Source organism: Phyllobates terribilis, unplaced genomic scaffold, assembly GCF_046119375.1.
Source record: "Phyllobates terribilis strain yellow unplaced genomic scaffold, ASM4611937v1 Scaffold_7__3_contigs__length_470593459, whole genome shotgun sequence".
In the NCBI taxonomy this organism is placed as follows: Eukaryota; Metazoa; Chordata; class Amphibia; order Anura; family Dendrobatidae; genus Phyllobates; species Phyllobates terribilis.
In genome coordinates this window covers 186,699,991-186,719,806 of record NW_027362767.1, presented here as the reverse complement: position 1 = coordinate 186,719,806, position 19,816 = coordinate 186,699,991, and the positions used below count along the sequence as shown (strand labels likewise).

At 45.8% G+C, this 19,816-nt stretch overlaps 1 protein-coding gene across 4 annotated transcripts in view; it reads right to left on the bottom strand.

The window, feature by feature from the left end:
* Nucleotides 1-1,734: 1,734 nt before the first annotated feature.
* SHROOM4 (shroom family member 4) overlaps nt 1,735-19,816 on the bottom strand; it is a 598,984-nt gene continuing 580,902 nt past the window's right edge. For all 4 annotated transcript variants that reach the window (XM_073639594.1, XM_073639596.1, XM_073639598.1 and 1 more), the window contains one exon: nt 1,735-2,699. In XM_073639594.1, coding sequence (XP_073495695.1) covers nt 2,451-2,699 — 249 coding nt within the window. In that variant the 3' untranslated portion in view covers nt 1,735-2,450. The remainder of the gene's footprint in view (nt 2,700-19,816) is intronic.

Here is a 19,816-nt window from a genome sequence, read left to right as displayed (position 1 = left end):
CACTGCTAGAAGCCCAAATATTTTTTCAGAGGTACTGTAGATGCAGATAAAAATTATTTTGAATTTGCAACCTGATGGAGGTCAGTATAGATGGACTAATAGAGAAAGTCTGACACACTGCTAGAAGGCCAAATATTTTTTCAGAGCTAGATGCAGAAAAAAATTAGATTCAGTTTGCAACCTGATGGAGGTCAGTATAGATGGACTAATAGAATGATGCTATGCCCAAAAGATTTTACTTCACTAGGTGCAGTAAAAAAATTGGTATTCTATACACAGGTGGTATATCTTGCAACACAGATAGGCTACTCCACTGACTAACACACTCTGCAATATGCCAAAAAGGATTAGCTTTGCTAGATTCAGCCAAATGCTGTGAAAAAAACTTGCACAGCACTGGCACAGACCTGCCTGGCAAAAACTGATAGGAACTGATGTAACCTAGTCCTGAAAAGGACTCCAATTACAATTAGTCTTTACTCCCACAATCTATCTATTTAAGAGCACAGACCTGCCTGATAAAAGTCGTAGGAAATGCTGTAACCTAGTCCTTAAAAGGACTGCAATCACAACTATTCCCTACTCCCAAGCTATCTGTAGATTTGTGCGAAAATTGGCTTGAAATTAACAAGGTATAGCGCACACAGCAACAGCGGTGCCGTCTAACACGCAGCTGCAGCAGTGAGAAAATGGTGGCGACGGGGAAAATGGCTTGGTCTTATAGGGCAAGGACATGTGACATACACTGCCAATCACACATGCCCTTGCTTGTGTGAAAAAAAGCACTTCGCTCCGTGTGTGCGCTGCTGATAGGCTGACAGATTGCACCTCCCCACTGTAAATGCGGGAAAGAGAAAAAAAAATGGAGATCTTCATTGTTCCTGCAGAGATCCATCCCCTGCCCCTCCCCCCGCCCCGCTGTACACTCAAACTGCGGATTAACATTAATTTTCATCTTTACTGAGAAAAAATCCAGTTATGATTTTGGGGCACGAACAGTTATCGAACATAACCTCGAACAGCCGAATATTTCTCAAATTGTTCGTGTTCGCCGAACGGCTCGAACACCGCCCAAAACAGCTCGAATTTGAGATTGGCGAACAGTTCGAGTAGAACAACGCTCATCTCTAATCACTATGTCCCATTTTTAAAGCCACACCCTTTTACACACACCTTTTCCTCAAGCAAATACAAGTAGGGGCGCTCGGAACTGTCTGACTGCGCCCCTACTTGTATATGTTTGAGGAGAAGGTGTGTGTAAATGAGTGTGGCTTTAAAAATGGGTGTGGCTTTAAAAATGGGTGTGGTTTTTCTACACACAAATACAGAACCTGTTGTTAAAAATTTGAATCCCACCCCTGGGCTGGGGTGACACTTGGCTCCTGCTCTGCTCTGAACGTGAGCCAAGTGTCAGTGCTCTGTGCTCTTATCTCGCATGAGAGAATCACAGCTGCCCCATAAGGAAACATTGGGTTGAGTGCAATCCGAATTTTTATCGGATTGCATTTGTCCGATTGCATCGGAAGTGGGAGCGAGACCTTACTTTGAAAATCACTCATTCTTCATATAGTGAACAGGGTCATACTTTCACTTTGGAATCTGCAGATACTCATCAGGTTCTGACAAGCGTTTTGAAAAGACGTCTGATTCTCATAAAAAAAATGACTTTTTTACCCATGTTGCATCAGTATGTATGCTTTTATATATCAACTGCAGTTAAAAACTTTACAAGACCAAAATTAGTTTCCCATTTTAATAATTGTAATGTATCTGTAAAAAATTGTGCACATGTTGGTTTGGAAAATGGATTAGTCTACTGCATGCCGCGGCATGTTACATGCAGACCCTGGGCTCATTGGTAAAACCATTCACGTGACCTACCCCACTGACTTCCATTGGTTTCTGTGCTGCCTGTACTCTTGGCGTTTTGGACATGGATGCCACACGGGTGGCTACAGATTGAGCTGCAGGGTTAGCTGCAGTATGTGGCACTATCCTACCCTTGTCAATCAATGAAATCAATCATCACAATTAGTGAAGTCCAGTTGAATATTCAGAATGCCACATTCACTGTAACATATAAATGTGTAAAATAGCTATAATATTACACATGGTGCTAAACATTAGAGGTTTCAATCAACATTTTCCAGTTATAAGCATAGCTAACAAATAAAGAGAAAGAAAGACACTTGTCTGAAGCACTAAGGTTTGCTACATAGGTTTGCAAGGAGCAGTCTAAAGATCCAGTTACAGGAATCCATGAAGGAATCAGATATTTCTTTGAATGGCTAGTGTTAAAAATGAAACCTGTATGAGTCCGAACAGTTATCCTTCATAATAATAAAGTATACCAGAGAGTTGGGTTCCATTCCAAACCGTCTCTGATAAGAATGATACATTGATATAAAATGTGACGCTACTTCTACAACTTAATTTCATTGTGAAATAATTTACAGACTTTCCCGCAGACATCTCAGCTGTTCTTCCCCCAAACGGATCTTATCTTCCAGCTCTCGTTGCTCCACAATGAGCGCGGAGGTCATCTTGACATAGTGGAGATAGTCCTGAAGCTGCTCATCATTCAGGTACTTGGATATTGTCTCTAAAACAACTTGCTCTCTCCGAGTGACGTGGACCTTGAGTTCTTGGGCATCCTCCAGTTGGTCAGTCAGTTGTTTTTTCTTGTCCAGGAGATTCATCTGTACATGGCAGAAAACATATACTCTTAGATAAAGTACATATCCGTTACTCCTACAGTATATGTTGCTACAAGTTTCCTTTTATTTTGCGCTCCTGGTCAGCGAGACACTGTTTATAATGGAGTTATATATTATGGAGCACCCTGAAGTCAGATCCTGCTAAGTTGTGAACTTGAACTTGACTTATGCCCAAGTTCACAAAATGAGCAGGAACTCAACCTCACCGGGTCTAACACTGGCTCTCTGTCGCTGACCTGGTCTCTGTACCTTGGCTGTAGAGATGATGTCACATCACTGTTACAGCCAATCAGTGGGATTAAAAACAGAAAATATTAACACTTTTATACATCATAGGTGGTGTCCCTGCAGCTATTAACATGTCACCCGCAGCTATTAACATGTTAAATGCCACTGTCAATCACTGAGAGTGGCATTTAACTCGCTTTCACCGGAAGAGTGTCATGAGACCCACCCATCAGTGATCCTGTCACGATTGCGGGAGGTGAATGAGTTGGCATAACAGCCGGGGGTTTGCACAAAACCCCCGTGCTTGTCATTGCAGATCCCCTATGAATGCCGGCACGTGGCTGGCATTCACAGGAGATGATGATTTCTGCTACACATAGCAGGGCTAAAGCACGGATATAATGTACAGACCAAAAGTTTGGACACACCTTCTCATTTAAAGATTTTTCTGTATTTTCATGACTATGAAAATTGTACATTCACACTGAAGGCATCAAAACTATGAATTAACACATGTGGAATTATATACTTAACAAAAAAGTGTGAAACAACTGACAATATGTCTTATATTCTAGGTTCTTCAAAGTAGCCACCTTTTGCTTTGATGACTGCTTTGCACACTCTTGGCATTCTCTTGATGAGCTTCAAGAGGTAGTCACCGGAAATGGTTTTCACTTCACAGGTGTGCCCTGTCAGGTTTAATAAGTGGGATTTCTTGCCTCATAAATCGGATTGGGACCATCAGTTGTGTTGTGCAGAAGTCTGGTGGATACACAGCTGATAGGCCTACTGAATAGACTGTTAGAATTTGTATTATGGCAAGAAAAAAGCAGCTATGGAAGGAAAAACAAGTGGCCATCATTACTTTAAGAAATTAAGGTCAGTCAGTGCGAAAAATTGGGAAAACTTTGAAAGTGTCCCCAAGTGCAGATGCAAAAACCATCAAGCGCTACAAAGAAACTGGCACACATGAGGACCGCCCCAGGAAAGGAAGACCAAGAGTCACCTCTGCTTCTGAGGATAAGTTTATCCGAGTCACCAGCCTCAGAAATCGCAGGTTAACAACAGCTCAGATTAGAGACCGGGTCAATGCCACACAGAGTTCTAGCAGCAGACACATCTCTACAACAACTGTTAAGAGGAGACTTTGTGCAGCAGGCCTTCATGGTAAAATAGCTGCTAGGAAACCACTGCTAAGGACAGGCAATAAGCAGAAGAGACTTGTTTGGGCTAAAGAACACAAGGAATGGACATTAGACCAGTGGAAATCTGTGCTTTGGTCTGATGAGTCCAAATTTGAGATCTTTGGTTCCAACCACCGTGTCTTTGTGCGATGCAGAAAAGGTGAACGGATGGACTCTACATGCCTGGTTCCCACCGTGAAGCATGGAGGAGGAGGTGCGATGGTATGGGGGTGCTTTGATGGTGACACTGTTGGGGATTTATTCAAAATTGAAGGCATACTGAACCAGCATGGCTACCACAGCATCTTGCAGCGGCATGCTATTCCATCCGGTTTGCGTTTAGTTGGGCCATCATTTCTTTTTCAACAGGACAATGACCCCAAACACACCACCAGGCTGTGTAAGGGCTATTTGACCAAGAAGGAGAGTGATGGGGTGCTACGCCAGGTGACCTGGCCTCCACAGTCACCATAGTCATGAAAATACAGAGAAATCTTTAAATCAGAAGGTGTGTCCAAACTTTTGGTCTGTACTGTATATAGCACAGGCGATCGGATGATCGAAGCTTAAAGTCTTTTACGGAGATTATTGAAGCAAGTAAAAAGCAAAAAAAAGGTTTTAAAAAATATTTTAAAAATTAAATAAATACTGTATAACAGTTTAGTGATGGGCGAGCACTAAAATGCTCGGGTACTCGTTGCTCGGGTCGAGCACATTGGAATACTCGGGTCCTCGACCCAAGCAACGAGCCCAATGTAAGTCTATGGGAAACTCGAGCATTTTTCAGGAGGCTCCCCCCGGCGTTCTGCAGAGGGCCTAAAAATTGCCCAAATTGATGGGAACAGTGCTCAAATGACATGGGAACAGCATGCGGAAGACCCCTGGAAGCATTTCTGACTCCCAGGTCACAGCTGTCAACAACGCTGTCAGAGTATTACGCCACTTTTACGGACTCACAATAAAACATACAAAAACAAAACCAAAATGGATTTTCCTGGGAAATATGTTAAGGAACATCCTTTCCAGGGTAATGACTTGTATATAAGGCAAAATAAATATACAAAAACAAAAATGCTCCTCCACACCTTGGACTATGTTGACACGTAGCGTTTTTGATGCGTTTTTGCACTTTTGCATTGCTTTCAACCAAGACAAATGCATTCACTGGGAAATGTAATTTTAACATTTTACAACCTTATCTGGCCATGTGGTGTGTGACACATCATCAGACACATGCATACAGTGCTGAAAAGACATGGGAACAGCATGGGGAAGACCCCTGGAAGCATCTCTGACTCCCAGGTCACTGCCTAAAAGTGTGCCCATCATAAGTGATCCTTGGCGCATAGGAAGATGCCTCCCGCCATGCACCTGTCATTGCAGACTTGCAACAATCACCGTCCACGTCCTTGTCCCAGTGCAGCGTTCAGTTGTCCCTACCCCATTCCTTGGAATGCAAACGCAAGTCTGCAGCCAGCCACTCACCCACCCACAGGTCCCCAGCCGCCTCTATTTGTCCCGGTATCGTCTTCGCCTTCCACAAGCACGGGTCTCACAACATTACCCGTGCCCTCCCCAGTGAACTTACTGCGAAGGACCACCTGACCACAAACACGTAGTCAAGTGAATGTGGCCAGGGACGGTACGGAGCCAGTCCACAGCTTGTTGGTGAGTTGTATTTCACCACAGCCATATTCTTTAGCTTGGTGAAAGGACTTGGGAAACCATATCTACTCCAGCTGTCATTTCTCCCAGGAAGTCCTTTAAAGCTGCTTGCACTTGAAATGTGGCCTTTTAGGCTGGTGGAGGTGGTGTCCATACTCGGTCCCCTGCCGCCACTATTTTTCCCGATATTGTCTCCGCCTTCCACAAGCATGGGTCTCACAACATTACCCGTGCCCTCCCCAGTGCACTTTCTGGGAAGGACTACCTAACCACAAACATGTGGTCAAGTAAATATGGCCAGGGACGGTACGGAGCCAGTCCACAGCTTTTTTTGCTGAGAGTTGTATTTCACCACAGCCATATTCTTTAGCTTGGTGAAAGGACTTGGGAAACCATATCTACTCAAGCTTTCATTTCTCCCAGGAAGACCTCTAAAGCTGCTTGCATGATATCAGTATCTTTATAAAGTATAATCTTCTAATTAAGAAGGCTTACGAAAAGGGGATACTCAATAAAAAAGAAAAGAACTTTTTAGATATTGCGCAATATAGAATACCTTTTTTCTATTTTCTGCCCAAACTGCATAAAGATCCAAAAAATCCTCCTGGATGCCCAATAATATCAGGGATCCAATCCATTACAAGTAATCTATCGCATTATGTAGATTTATTTTTGCAGACATATGTGCTGAGATTAACATCATATCTAAAGGACTCGTCACAATTAATTAAAGAATTAAGGGCTCTACCACCCATGGAGGGATGCATTTTTCTCTCTCTGGATGTAGTGGCCCTCTATAATAATATTTCACATACGTTGGGAATAAAGGTCATCAAAGAGGTTTTAACTGGAGACCCTAATATGCCTATAGACCAAAGAGAATTCATTCTGAGCGCAATAGCGTTCATATTGGAGAACAATGTGTTTTCCTTTCAGGATGGATTATATAAACAGATCAAGGGCTGCGCGATGGGGACGAGATTCGCACCAAGCTATGTTAACCTTTTTATGGGTGCGGTGGAATCCGTCCTCATCGCGCAGCCAGGATCATCCACGAGTGGAGTACTTTTCTATAGGCGCTTTATAGATGATTTATTCATTATTTGGCATGGATCAATGGAGGAGGCATTGAGCTTTGCGGACAAACTAAATCACAATGATTGGGGGTTAAAATTCACGGCCACAGCATCATCCACTTCTCTCCAATTCTTGGATCTATGGGTGCAGTTCGACCACCTGGGGAGAATATTCACATCCACGTTTTTTAAACCAGTAGATGTGAATAGCTACCTCAAATTCAACAGTGGACACCTTCCTGGATGGATCAAAAATGTGCCTTATGGGCAGTATTGGAGAGTCAGGAAAAACTGTACTCTGGATTCTGACTTTAAGGTGGAATCCAAGATTCTCAAAAAGAGATTCTTGGAAAAAGGCTATCCAAAAAAACTTTTAAAAGATGCATATAAAAGAACATGCACCCTATCACAGGACTCGTGCTTGGACAGAAGGGAGAATCCGGATAGGGCTTCTGTAAGGACAGAGGAAAAGACAAAGTGGAGTTTAATTACTACATTTTGCCAATCCAGGTCAGTAGTACGGGAGTTATTACAGAAACATTGGTTTATTTTAAAAGGTGACCCCATTCTCTCCAAAAGCATTCCAGAGAAACCAAATATTATCTTCAGGAAGAATAGAAGTTTAAAAACCTTGCTTGCTCCCAGCAACACGAATAGAAAAAAGAAAAAAATAAGGGATGTGACGACTAATCCTAACACAGGAGGCTGCTTCACATGCAATACACCTAAATGTATGTGTTGTGGCGTTATAACCAATAATGCAAAAACCTTTAACTCTAATACCACTAATGAGGTTTTCCAGATCAAGCAGAGATTAACATGCCAATCCACCTATGTAGTGTACCTGCTGGAATGCCATTGTGGCTTGCAATACATCGGCCGGACAATTCAGACCGCCCATGCCCGATTAAATAAACATAGATCTAATATAAGGGCAGGATATCAATTACATAGGGTCTCCAGACACCGTGCAAACCATCACCACAAAGACCCGAGTAAGATGAAAATAACCATTATTGACCACATTGTGGATAATGGACCAGAACGATTGAGTACACTTATAAAGAAAGAAAGTTTTTGGATATACAAAATGAGTACTTTGTACCCTGAGGGTTTGAACCTTTCGATTGAAAACACATCAAACCATTAAATCTGAGGTTTAATGTTGTCCCTCTCATATCTTTCCCGGGTTGTCATCAGCCGTTTAATGATGGCTTGCGGGGTTACCTGCACAGGATTAAAGGTATGGTATGACGTAGCATAGCAGGAGATTTGCTTGCCCTTTCGGGTTGGTATTTAGTTCATTTTTCCTATTGTCGTCAGTTACTTAGTTTACTGGAAGCATAGGTTCCGATCATGTTAATGGATAGCATTGGGTTTTATGAGCTTTATAATAGTAGTGGGCAATTGTACAAGGTTATTTTCGGCCATTTTATATGAAAGTGTACTGTCTCTTTAAGAAACTTAACTTTTGAATTGGGGGTTGGTAATCGTAGTATAGCATTGTCAGGACACCCTGGTAAGGTTCCCAGGGTGTTTTTAAACACTTATGGGGTTTATAATCGCAGTGGGTAATGGTACAAGGTTATTTTCGGCCATTTTATATGAAAGTGTACTGTCTCTTTAAGAAACTCAACTTTTGAATTGGGGGCTGGAAACTGCAGTATAGCACTGTCAAGACACCCCAAGAAGGTCCCCAGGGTGATTTTAATAATTTTTAATAGTTGGTAATAAATATAAAAAAAAAAATGTTATTTATTTTTTTAAACACAAATAGGAAGTTTTTACTAAGAATTGTGATTTTATGAATCCATGTAGGGATTTTTTAGTGCACAATGCTGTTTCCAGGGGAAATAAGAGGTTAATTGGTTAAGAATGCATTATATGGAGTTTTTCAATGAAAGGGTTAATTGATTACAACACGTGGTCTAAATTATGTAAAATACCACCCCTTTATAAAGCTGTCATTGTAACATTCTCCTTTACCCCACCTGATGAAGACGACTTAGACCGTGGAAACGCGTTGTGGCAGTGGTATTGGAGGAAGAATAAAAGTCGGTTGACATCTATTAAATTGTCCAGTATTCCTTTGGCGCTCCCTGAGACCGCTGCACCATTGTTTACTTGTGATATATCTCCATACGGAGCCAAAGCGGCAGGAGCAGCCTGGTCTATTTGGATATGTGAGGACCTGCGGTTATCCAGCCACCGGGTTAAACTACTGAGGACCTGCGGTGACGTGGTATCTGGTCCGGCAGGATCGTGTGACCACTTGAGGAGCACGGAGTTGCGAGGCAAACACCGACAGGACGGTACTACAAATAGAGGCGACCCGGAGCCTCATTAATCACACGCTTAATCTTGGTTGTGTAGACGTACACAACCATCACAGGTGAGTGCACTGGCACTTTTTAAATTATTTAAATAGCCCTGTGAGTCTACACATGCGCCCTTTCTTTTCTTTTCACATGCACTTGAAATGTGGCCTTTTAGGCTTGTGGAGGCAGAAGCTTTTCACAACCTCATGCCGGCAGCGGCCGGGTGTCCATACTCGGTCCCCGGCAGCCACTATTTCTCCTGATATTGTCTCCGCCTTCTACAAGCGCGGGTACCTGAACATTACTGCTGGTACTTTTCTGTGGGAATCTGCTTGCCTCCTACCAGCCTGGAATATTTCCAGTAAACTATGGTACGACGCCATGGTATTAGCACTGCCCCCAGTACCACTAGCGAAGCCATCCCCAATTTCCTTCTCGGGAATTTTATTTGGTAGACTGAGTGGCTCAAATACATTAGTTTCTCACAAAGGAGCTGAAGATAGAGTGGCAGTAGGTGCAAGTTTTTCCAGCCTGTTAGATATCAGAGGGTGAACGGCAGCACATTGGATCCGTGGTTAGCACTGAAGCCTTGCAGTGCTGGGATCCTGGGTTCAAATCTAAGCAAGGACAACATCTGCAAGGATGTTCTCCCCGTGTTTGCGTGGGTTTCCACTTCAGTAAAAAAAGCAGCCATAGAGTGTCTGGGAACCTTCCCACACACTTTTCTTAGCCAGGACTGCTTCTCGGCAGGGTTGGACGGTCCCACCACAGAATCCTTTGGTGGGCCCTGGCTTCTCCGTCAGGAGAGTTCATGATAGCGCAAACTTTGTAGCTGCTATGTGGCTCTTGAGCGGGGGAGAAAGGTGAGCGCCTAGAATCCAATCCTCTGGTGGGCCCAATGTTTTTCAGTCTAAAACTGCTTCTCAGTGGGAGTTGTATTTCACCACAGCCATACTCTTTAGCTCGGCAGAGTTGGCATAGAGGAAAGCCGTATCTACTCCGGCTGTCATTTCTCCGTCACCAGGTTCCGCCCCCATTGTCACACACGACCATGCCTGGCTGTATGTTCAGCGGTGAGAGCCAGGCTGCTGTGTTACAGCTTTCAACAACTCTGCAGCGCTGGCGGTTTGTCACCTAAGCGTTAAGCATGCTATCTTCATCATAGTCTGTTGCAGCTTGTCCAAGGCAGTGCTGCAGTGCTTTCAGCTTGTGACTGATGTGGTCATTTTGGAGATGGAGGCCGAACTGGAGGAGGAGGAGGTGCAGGAGCTGAACAATGTGATTACATTGCGGTTACATTGGCGAGTCTTTTTTATACTAAAGATCCTACTGTGTTTTTATTTATTTATTTTTTACAGTATTATTTAAGACAAATGCATTCACACGGAAATGTCATTTTAACATTTTACAACCTTATCTGGCCATGTAGTGTGTGACACATCATCAGACATATCCTGTTTCATTTATGATAGAGGGACTCTGAAAGTCACAAAGCCTATTTTTATAGGCCATCAGGCGGCTCTTACTATTCTTAAAGGGCCAGCTGTCAGCCCTCGCTGTTGTTGGAGAGCCATCAGCCGGCTATGCTTTGTTGTTCCCACGAGTGGGTCTCCTATACTGTTATTGCGTATGCAGTGACTGCAAGGGCTGCCAAAAATTTAGACGCAACCCAATACCGCTTTGAAGAGACATAGAGGAGAGTCTCAGTAAAAAAAAAATGTTCCCATTATAAAGGAGTGGGTCTCCTATAGTGGTAATGCCCATGCTGTGACTGCAAGGGCTGACAAAATTTGGAAAAAAAACCACTAACAATTTAAAGACACTTAGAGCTGGGCACAGTAACGAGTATGACATGTTCCCATTAGAAAGGAGAGGGTCTGCTATTCAGTTATAGTGTATGCAGTGAGTGCAACGGCTGGCAAAATTTAGGAAAAACCCTACTAACAATTTAAAGACACATAGAGCAGGGCCACAGTAACGAGTAAGACATGTTCCCATTAGAAAGGACAGGGTCTGCTATACAGTTAAAGGATATGCAGTGAATGCAACGGCTGCCAAAAATTTGGAGGAACTCCAATGCCCCTTGCAAGAGACGTAGAGGTCGGAGGCCCTCCTGCGAAAAATGCTCCCATTATTAGGAAGTGGGTCTCCCATACAGTTTGCCTATGCAGTGAAGCAATGGCTGCCAAAAATTTGGAGGAACTCCAATGTCCCTTGCAAGGTACATATGGTGGTGATACGGTGGTGGAGGATGAGGATGAGGACAAGAGCAAATAGACAAAATCAGGAAGCGTATACCCATGTCTGGGTGTGAAGGCAGAGGTGCATGGGAATAGAGTTAGACCTCCCAAAAAAAAGACACTGTATTTGAGTTTATGTTACGCTGCTATCATTCGGTGGTGTTGAGAAATCTGGCCCAATCCAGCCCTTGTTCATTTTTATAAGAGTCAGCCTGTCAGCATTTTCAGTTGACAGGTGGATGCGCCTATTGGTTATAATTCCACCGGCGGCACTAAAAACTCGCTCTGACAAAACGCTAGCGTCCGGGGAGGTCAGGACCTCCAAGGAGTAGACAGCCAGTTCATACCACATGTCCAGCTTGGATACCCAATAATTATAAGGCACAGAGGAATCACTGAGGATGTTGGTACGGTCGGCAAGGTACTCCCTCACCATCCTCCAAAATGTTTCATTCCTTGAAAGAGTACCCCGCGCATCAGGGCTTGTGCGATGGGAGGGTCTGAGAAAACAGTCCCAGAACTTTGACAGTGTTCTTCTGCCTATGCTGGATTGCATTTGTGTCTCTCGCCTGTACTCCTTGGTTGTCCAACAAACTGTGACCTCTGCTGCCAGCGTTTTCAGATGGGAAATTTTTAATAATTCCGCAACATGGGCCTTCTCGTACTACACCATTTTATTAGGCCTGTCCTGCCCAGGAATAAGAGACAGAAAGTTCTCCTTGTAGCTTGGGTCTAGAAGTGTCACCAACCGATAATGACTGTCACACAAAATTTGGACAACGCGAGGGTCACGGGAAAGGCAGCATAACAAACTCAGCCATGTGTGCCAGACTTCAAAGAGTCAAGACTTCCGTGTCCTCACCAAGAGGACGACTGACCATGCTCTCCACCTCATCCTCCTCCTCCCTGTCCTCAGGCCATCCACACTGAACAGATGGTATGACAGTTGTGCAAGTAGTACCTTCTATAGCACAAGAAACTAGCTCCTGTTCTTCCTCCTCCTCCTCTTCCTCATTGTCACCCAATCCACGTTGGGATGAGATGAGGCTGGGCTGTGTATAATCACCCTGTATGGCTCCTTGCGCCATCTCATCATGCTCCGCCTGTAATGCATTCTCTTTATTTGTGAGCAGAGAGCATTTCAGAAGACAGAGAAGCGGGATGGTGACGCTAATTATGGCGTCATCGTCGCTCACCATCTTGGCGGAGTCCTCAAAGTTTTGGAGGATGGTACATATGTCTGACAACTGACGCACCCCCTAGGACCATGCGGTACTCGCCACCGGGTCGGTCGGTTCCTTGGGATTGTCACGGGGGCGTGACCCGGTCCAGGGCCTTAGGCGGTCAATAAAAAGGACAAGAGCAGTTTGTTTAGGAGAAAAGTTTTGTGACGCCACTCGTGGTATGCGGCTATAGGGAGGCCGCCGCTGCTATTTAGATCCACTGGGGCTGATGGTGACGCAGCTGAGATAGTGCAGTTCTCCACAGGCAGAGCTAGGCCCCAGGGCAGTATATTGGATGGATGTTGGGGTGCAGGACTGAGGGTGCCGATAATGAGCAGACGACACAAGAATGGCGGTTTCCTCTACCTTTACTTGAGGTTTGCTGGAGCAGACCGGGGCACTGATCACAGAAAGTAATGGAGATCCGGGCAGCCTAGAAGCAATTTGGGGATCCACCTCGCCAGGTGGAGTTGTAGGCCTTCCTTCTGTGCTGTCCTCTTTGGCCCTGCTGCCTAAAGCTATGCTGTGGCCCTCTTTCCTGAGCAATCATTAAATCCTCACCCGTATGGCAGGCAGCTCGAGCCCTTTTCAGGTGTCGCTCCTTCGTGGCGGCTCCGGGCTCTAGTATGCTGCTGAGCCACCGGGTGTTTGGTGGGGCCAGGAGACCTGCAGTCTCCTGCCCTCCGGATTTAGCTGCTGGGACTTCAGTACCCAAACAACCACGGACTCCGGTGTCCGGTTTCTGGTGCGTTTCTCTGGGGCGAGCTTGGTCATAGCTCCACTCCCCAGGTTCTCTCTAGTCTTTCTCCTGTCTCCAACTGACTTTTCTCACTCCAACTGACTTTTCTAAACCCCACCTCCAGGCCCCAATTTAAAGGGGAAGCTCCCCTGAAACCGAGTTAGAGCTCCCCCTTCTGGTCTGGAGCCAGGAAAAGTGTTGGATGCTGGTATTACCTGATAAGGGGACCCCTCCTTGCTTCTAGGCATGGAATCACCCCCTGTGAGGGAAGCAATGGCAATGTGGCAACCTGACTCCTTGGGTGCCACACATCCATGTCCACTCCTGAGGTCTTATGTGTGGAATCTGACCTGAATACTGACGGCCTTGTTGATGCTGGTAGTCAACAACTGCCCTCTTCTCACAAATCCTTCCCAACATCTTAAATGTAGAATTCCAATGCGTGGGGACATCGCAGATTAGTCGGTGAGCTGGAAGCGCAAATGCTGCTGAAGCACAGCAAGGGCGACGGAAGCTGTAGCTGACTTTCTAAAATGGGCACACAGGCGGCGTATTTTGACAAGCAGATCCGACTGATCCGAGTATGGTTTGATAAACCAATGATGCTGGCTGCATTTTCTGGTGACAGGCGTGTGTGCCTATCAGTTATGATTGCACCGGCCGAACTAAAAACTCGCTCAGACAATACACTTGCCGCAGGGCATGGCAGCACCTCCGAGTCGTACAAGGAGAGGTCGGGCCAAGTGTGCAGCTTGCACAACAACCAATAGTTAAAGGGCACTGAAGAATCAGGAAGGACGCTGGTATGGTCACTTATGTACTCCACCATCTTGGTCAACTTTTCCCTCCTTGTCATAGTTAGACCCACAGATAGTCCTTGCTGATGTGACGGTTTCATGAAAATGGCCCAGTTGGTGGACATTCCCTCCCACCTGAGTTGCACCTGCTGTGCGTGTCCCTCCCCTGTAATCCTTGTAGGTGAAAAGAGCCGATACCTATGCCAGCAGCGTTGTCTGAGGGTAATCTTTTCAGCAACTCTTCAACAACGGCCCTCTGGCATGCATGCACGGGAAATCGCACTTCTGCCTCCGAAATGAGAGAAGGAAATTTCTCCTTGTACCATGGGTCAAGAAAGGTGCACAGCCAGTATTTAATGGTGGACAAAATGTCTTTCACGTGAGGGTTTTGGGAAAGGCATCTGGACATGAACCGTGCCATGTGTGGCCGACTACAAAGAGTCAAATGTTCAGTGTCCCAACCAGGACGAACACTAACCATCCTCTCCTTCTCACGACGCATCGCCTCCTCCTCCTCTTCAGGCCATCCATGCTGGACAGGCATGAAGCTGGGATTGTGAGTCCCCTCTGTTGCGCAGACCAAAAACTCCTGTTCCTCCTCATCCTCCTCCTGTTCCTTGTCATCACCCAATGTGGCCTGAGAATATTGTAGGAGTGAGAGCTCTCGCAAATGTATGATATAGGGCCACCTGAGGGCCCTTCCCAAACTCAAGTTTCACAGCACCTGCTGGCCCTCTGAAAATGTGAAGCGAGGGCAGCATAATGACACGGCGGTGGATGTGGTGGTGGTGGTGGCAGGCAAAGCCCAAAATTAAAGTGGGCATGTTTTAGCTGGCATTGTAAAGTGCTAGGGAATATGTACTCCACTATCTAGCTAACAATTTTGAATGAGGAAGGGACCTCCCAAATGTTGGAGTGAGAACCCTCACAAATATAAAAGGAAAAACTAAAGCCAAAACTTGACCTGTTTGTTGGGTCAAGCAAAAAAATATTTGGCTTTCCCATTGACTTGCATAGGATTCGTTATTCGGTACGAATACACGGATATTAGAAATTATTCGTGCCGATTTTCCCGAATATTTCACTATTCGCTCATCACTAGTCCATAAACTTTGTCCTCCATACATCTCCGAACTAATATTCCGATATCTTCTCTCGCGTGATCTCTGGTCCTCCCAAGACCTTCTTCTCTCCTCCATACTTATTCATTCCTCGCCCAATCAGCTCCAAGACTTCTCCCGAATATTCCCCAACCTCTGGAATTCTGTGCCCCAACACGCCCGACTAGCCACCACATTCGGATCCTTCAGAGGGAACCTGAAAACCCATCTTTTCAAGAAAGCTTACAACCTGCAATGACTATGCTACCACCTCAACACCATCGGAGCTACTGCAACCCCCCAACCTACTGTCTCTTTCCCCATCATCCTGTAGAATGTAAACCCTCACGGGCAGGGTCCTCCTCCCTCTGTACCAGTCTATCTTTGTTATTTTGTTTACTGTAAGTGATATCTGTATCTGGTATGTAACCCCTTCTCATGCACAATGGAATCAATGGCGCTATATAAATAAATAATAATGTCATCATCACATTTACCGTACGGTGAACAGCATAAAACATAAGAAAAAAGATAAAGACAATTCCTGAATTGCTTTTTATTTGCTCATTCTGCTGCCCAAAAATTGGAATAAAAAGCAAATTAAAAATGTTGTGTACACCATATGGCACTGTAGCACCCCGAGGGCTCGGTCGCTACAGAGGTATTGCATCTCATCCAGATGTGCGATATCTCATTCTCAGGTAAGGATGGAGTGTGGATCAGGACCCCGACACCTGCATGCATTACACCACATTTCCGGGGGGCAGGGCGACCGATATGCTCCAAGTAGAGCACAACGGTCCCTGTCCTTGGCTGGAGTGGGGGGAGGGAACACCGAGGAAGGGGGAACCCTGTAGTGCATAGGAGGGAGAGGGCAGTTCCTGGGTGCACCTAGAGGGAGGTATAAAAGGTGGGCACCATCTTAGATCAGGGTTCAGTTCAGTTCAGACAGAGAAGAAGAGGGAGCAGGAGGTGAGAGCAGAGGCTCTGCATGGGCTCTGCTCCGCAGGCAGGCCTGAGAGTAGGCCGGGGCCTGGAGGAGGAAGAAGGAAGAAAGAGGAGTGGAGGAGGCTCCAGGAACAAGGAACGAAGGGACCCCAGGGGTGCGGACCGGCGAGTCGCCACCGCACGCCCGAATCTACCTGCATAGAAGGGTCAGGCCAAAGGGGGAGACCGGTCCCCGAAACTAGTGGAGGCGGGGAACTACCCTCAGCTAGAAACCGGAGGCTGTGACATTTCACGTGGCGCAGCCCCTCGCTACACCCACTAGGAAGGCACCATATAGGGTCAGGGAAACTGGCGCCAAAGTTTACCAGAGAAGGCCCGAGGCAGCCGCCGGACAGAAGCGAGGTCACTGGTGGGGTATGACAGGCCAGAGAAAGGACACGTAACGGGGGTCCTGTGAAAAGTTCCAAAGTTATCTGGGAGTAGGCTGAGCCCCTCACCTGGTGAACACAGTGCGACGAGGGACGTTATGACCAGCTGTATTAACGTGGATAAAGAACTGTGAGTAAATACTCTGGACTGCATTACAGAGACTCTGTGTCGTTACTGTTGCTCCCGCGCACCATCACCCCCAACATCTCCACTTGCTGCCCTGAGGCTATACTCCTCCCGTGGGGAGTTATACTATTTCCTGCTGCACTCACAACACCAGCCTCAGCGGTCTGCCCTGCAGCGGCGGTTCACTCTGACTGCAATCCACGGGTGGCGTAGTCGGACATTTAATATCCCAAAACCCTATAAATAGACCGCCATTTGGGTTGACCACCCTGAGCCACGGGACCAGGTCCCCACCACACGAGGACTACAGCCCCCAGCATCCGCAACGGGTCCGGTTCCGGGTATCCCCACACACACGCGGCCAAGGGGGCGCGTCAGCACCAATAAAAACGTCATCACATCTCTCAAAAAAACAAACCCCTATTCAGATATATTGTCTGCCTACAGAAAAATGGCAGTCACTAGTATCTCAAAGGAGTTGAAAATGCAACTTGGCTCCCAAAAATGATTCCATGCTTCTGAAGTCAAATGGCTCCCTCTTCTGAGCCCTGCAACTTGCCCAAACCAAGTCATCATCAACATGCATGGCATTCCTGAAAAAGGGGGAGCCCACTTAAGGCTGTGTTCACACGATGCGTATTTCATGCGTTTCCGCGGCGTTTTTGCAGTTGCGGAAACGCCGCGGAAACGCATGAAAAACGCATGGTAGAAGGGAAGCAATGTTCCCCAATGGAAATCCGCATGTGCTGTGCCCATGATGCGGATTTTTCCGCAGCGTTAACGCTGCGGTCAAAAATCCGCAGCATGTCAATTAATTTTGCGGAAACGCGGCGATTTCGCCGCCATTGACTTGCATTAGAACGCGCCAATTCCGCAAGACAGCATTTGTACTTGCGTAATTGGCGCGTTCTAATGTGCGGATGGTACCCGGGTGTGGAGGACAGGAGAGTCTCATCCACACCCAGGTACCATTAAAAAAGCTGTAAAAAAAGAATAAAATAAAAAATAAATGTATTCTTACCTTCTGTCGGCCCGCGCAGCGCTCCCGCTTGGTTCCCGGCACTTGCAGTGAGTTGTAGGACCTGCGGTGACGTCAGAGTCATGTGACGGGTCACGTGACGCTGACGTCGGCAGGTCTTTCAATTCAAAGTTGCCGGCGAGGGAGAACAGATTGAGCAGGACAGCGCGGGCCATCGGAGGTAAGTATATACACTCTCTCGGTTCACACTGTATAAATCCATGCTGTTTGCATGGATTTATATAGTGTGACCTAGTTATCAAGCACTTTCCAGGTGATGCTAACATCGCCTGGAAAGCGCTTGTCAATCTGCATGCGGAAACGCATGTGGATCCGCATGTATTCTGCAGGAAAAACGCATGCACAATCTGCATGTACAATCTGCATGCGTTTTTTCTGCCAGGGAGATGCAGAAATGATGCAGAAATTTTCTGCTTCATTTCTGCATCGTGTGCACATACCCTAAATATGTTTTCTGTGTCTAATCATTCATGACCTTTCCACCTGATACGTGATCACTATAAGATTGGTGTGGTCCAACTCACCCATGGATCAGCTAAAAACTGCTCTGGCAGCGGCCACATAAGAATTCTGCAGTACTCGACAGCAGCCACCAAGCAATGGACGGGGCTACTGTATTCAGCCGATACTTCGCTAAGTTTGGGTCGCAGTCTTCAGCTGATCATGGGAGAGTCAGACCCCCACCAATCTTGTATTGAGACGAGTCATTAATTTTTAGGCTTTGAACAACCCTTTTAGCAATCTATGTGGCACATGTCTCTAGAAGCTTTAGCGTAGCAAGTCTATGTATTGGGCAAAAAAATTAATATTTGCAAGTTTCACTCTGCGACATCCACTGCACTGTAATTTTTGGAAAACAGTTGTGGGATCAAATAGTCAAAACACCCATAGATTATTTCCTTGGATGTAATTTGCATTATGCTGTTTTGAAAGTTTGAGGGATCTGCAAATTGTGCCAAGATATTACTCCAGGAAACTGTACCCCAAAGGCCAAATGGCGCTCCCTTTTCTTCTCTGTCCCTCCGTGTGCCCAAACAGAAATGTATGACCACATATGGGGTACTGCTTGACTTGGGAATAATAGTTTACACAATTACAGGGTACAATTTTTCTTATTAGCTCAGGTAAGAGTGAAACATTCTAAGGCTGTGTGCCCACGTAGCGTTTTTCAAGCGTTTTTGATGCGGAATTTCCGCAGCGGAAACGCTTGTAAAACGCTTGGTAACCCGCACCCCATGGTCCCCAATGGGATTCCGCAAGTTCTATGCACATGCTGCGGATTTTTCCGGAGCGTTTATGCTGCGTTCAAAAATCCGCAGCATGTCAATTAATTTTGCGTTTCCGCAAGCAGAATTGCCTTTGTCCAATGCATAAAAAACGCAAGGCAATTCCGCATGTGGAAAACGCGTGATAAACGCGCGAAAAACGCGCAATAAACGCGTGCGGAATTCCGCATGCGTTTTTCCGGGAGAGGACTTGCAGAAATGAAGCAGAAATTTTCTGCTTCATTTATGCAACGTGGGCACATAGCCTAGATCTACTTATTATTGTAAGTAATGGAATGTTCATTTTCACACAGCCCAATGGTAAAGAAATCTATGAAACACATGTGGGATAAGTCATTGTTACAGCAATATACAACTGATCAATCAATTCTCAGTCAATTCCCAAGCCCCACAGGTCCAGTCCCCCTTATCATGTGATTCTTTGAATTATTCTTCATAGGGCTTGCGCACACGAGCTTATAACACGGCTATGTGATTTTTTATTGGATACCACTCAGCCCAATGTAATACTATGGGGCAGTGCAGATCTGCAATTATTCGACATGATAAAAGAATGGAAGCATGCTGCAAGTAGCTCCGGAGTTCGGGTCACGTGCACGCATACAAGTCTATGGGTGATTGTGAAACATTGGACATTTTTTTTCACGTCATTCCAGAAGTGCTAATATTCTGTCAAAAATATTAATATAAGAAAATAATGT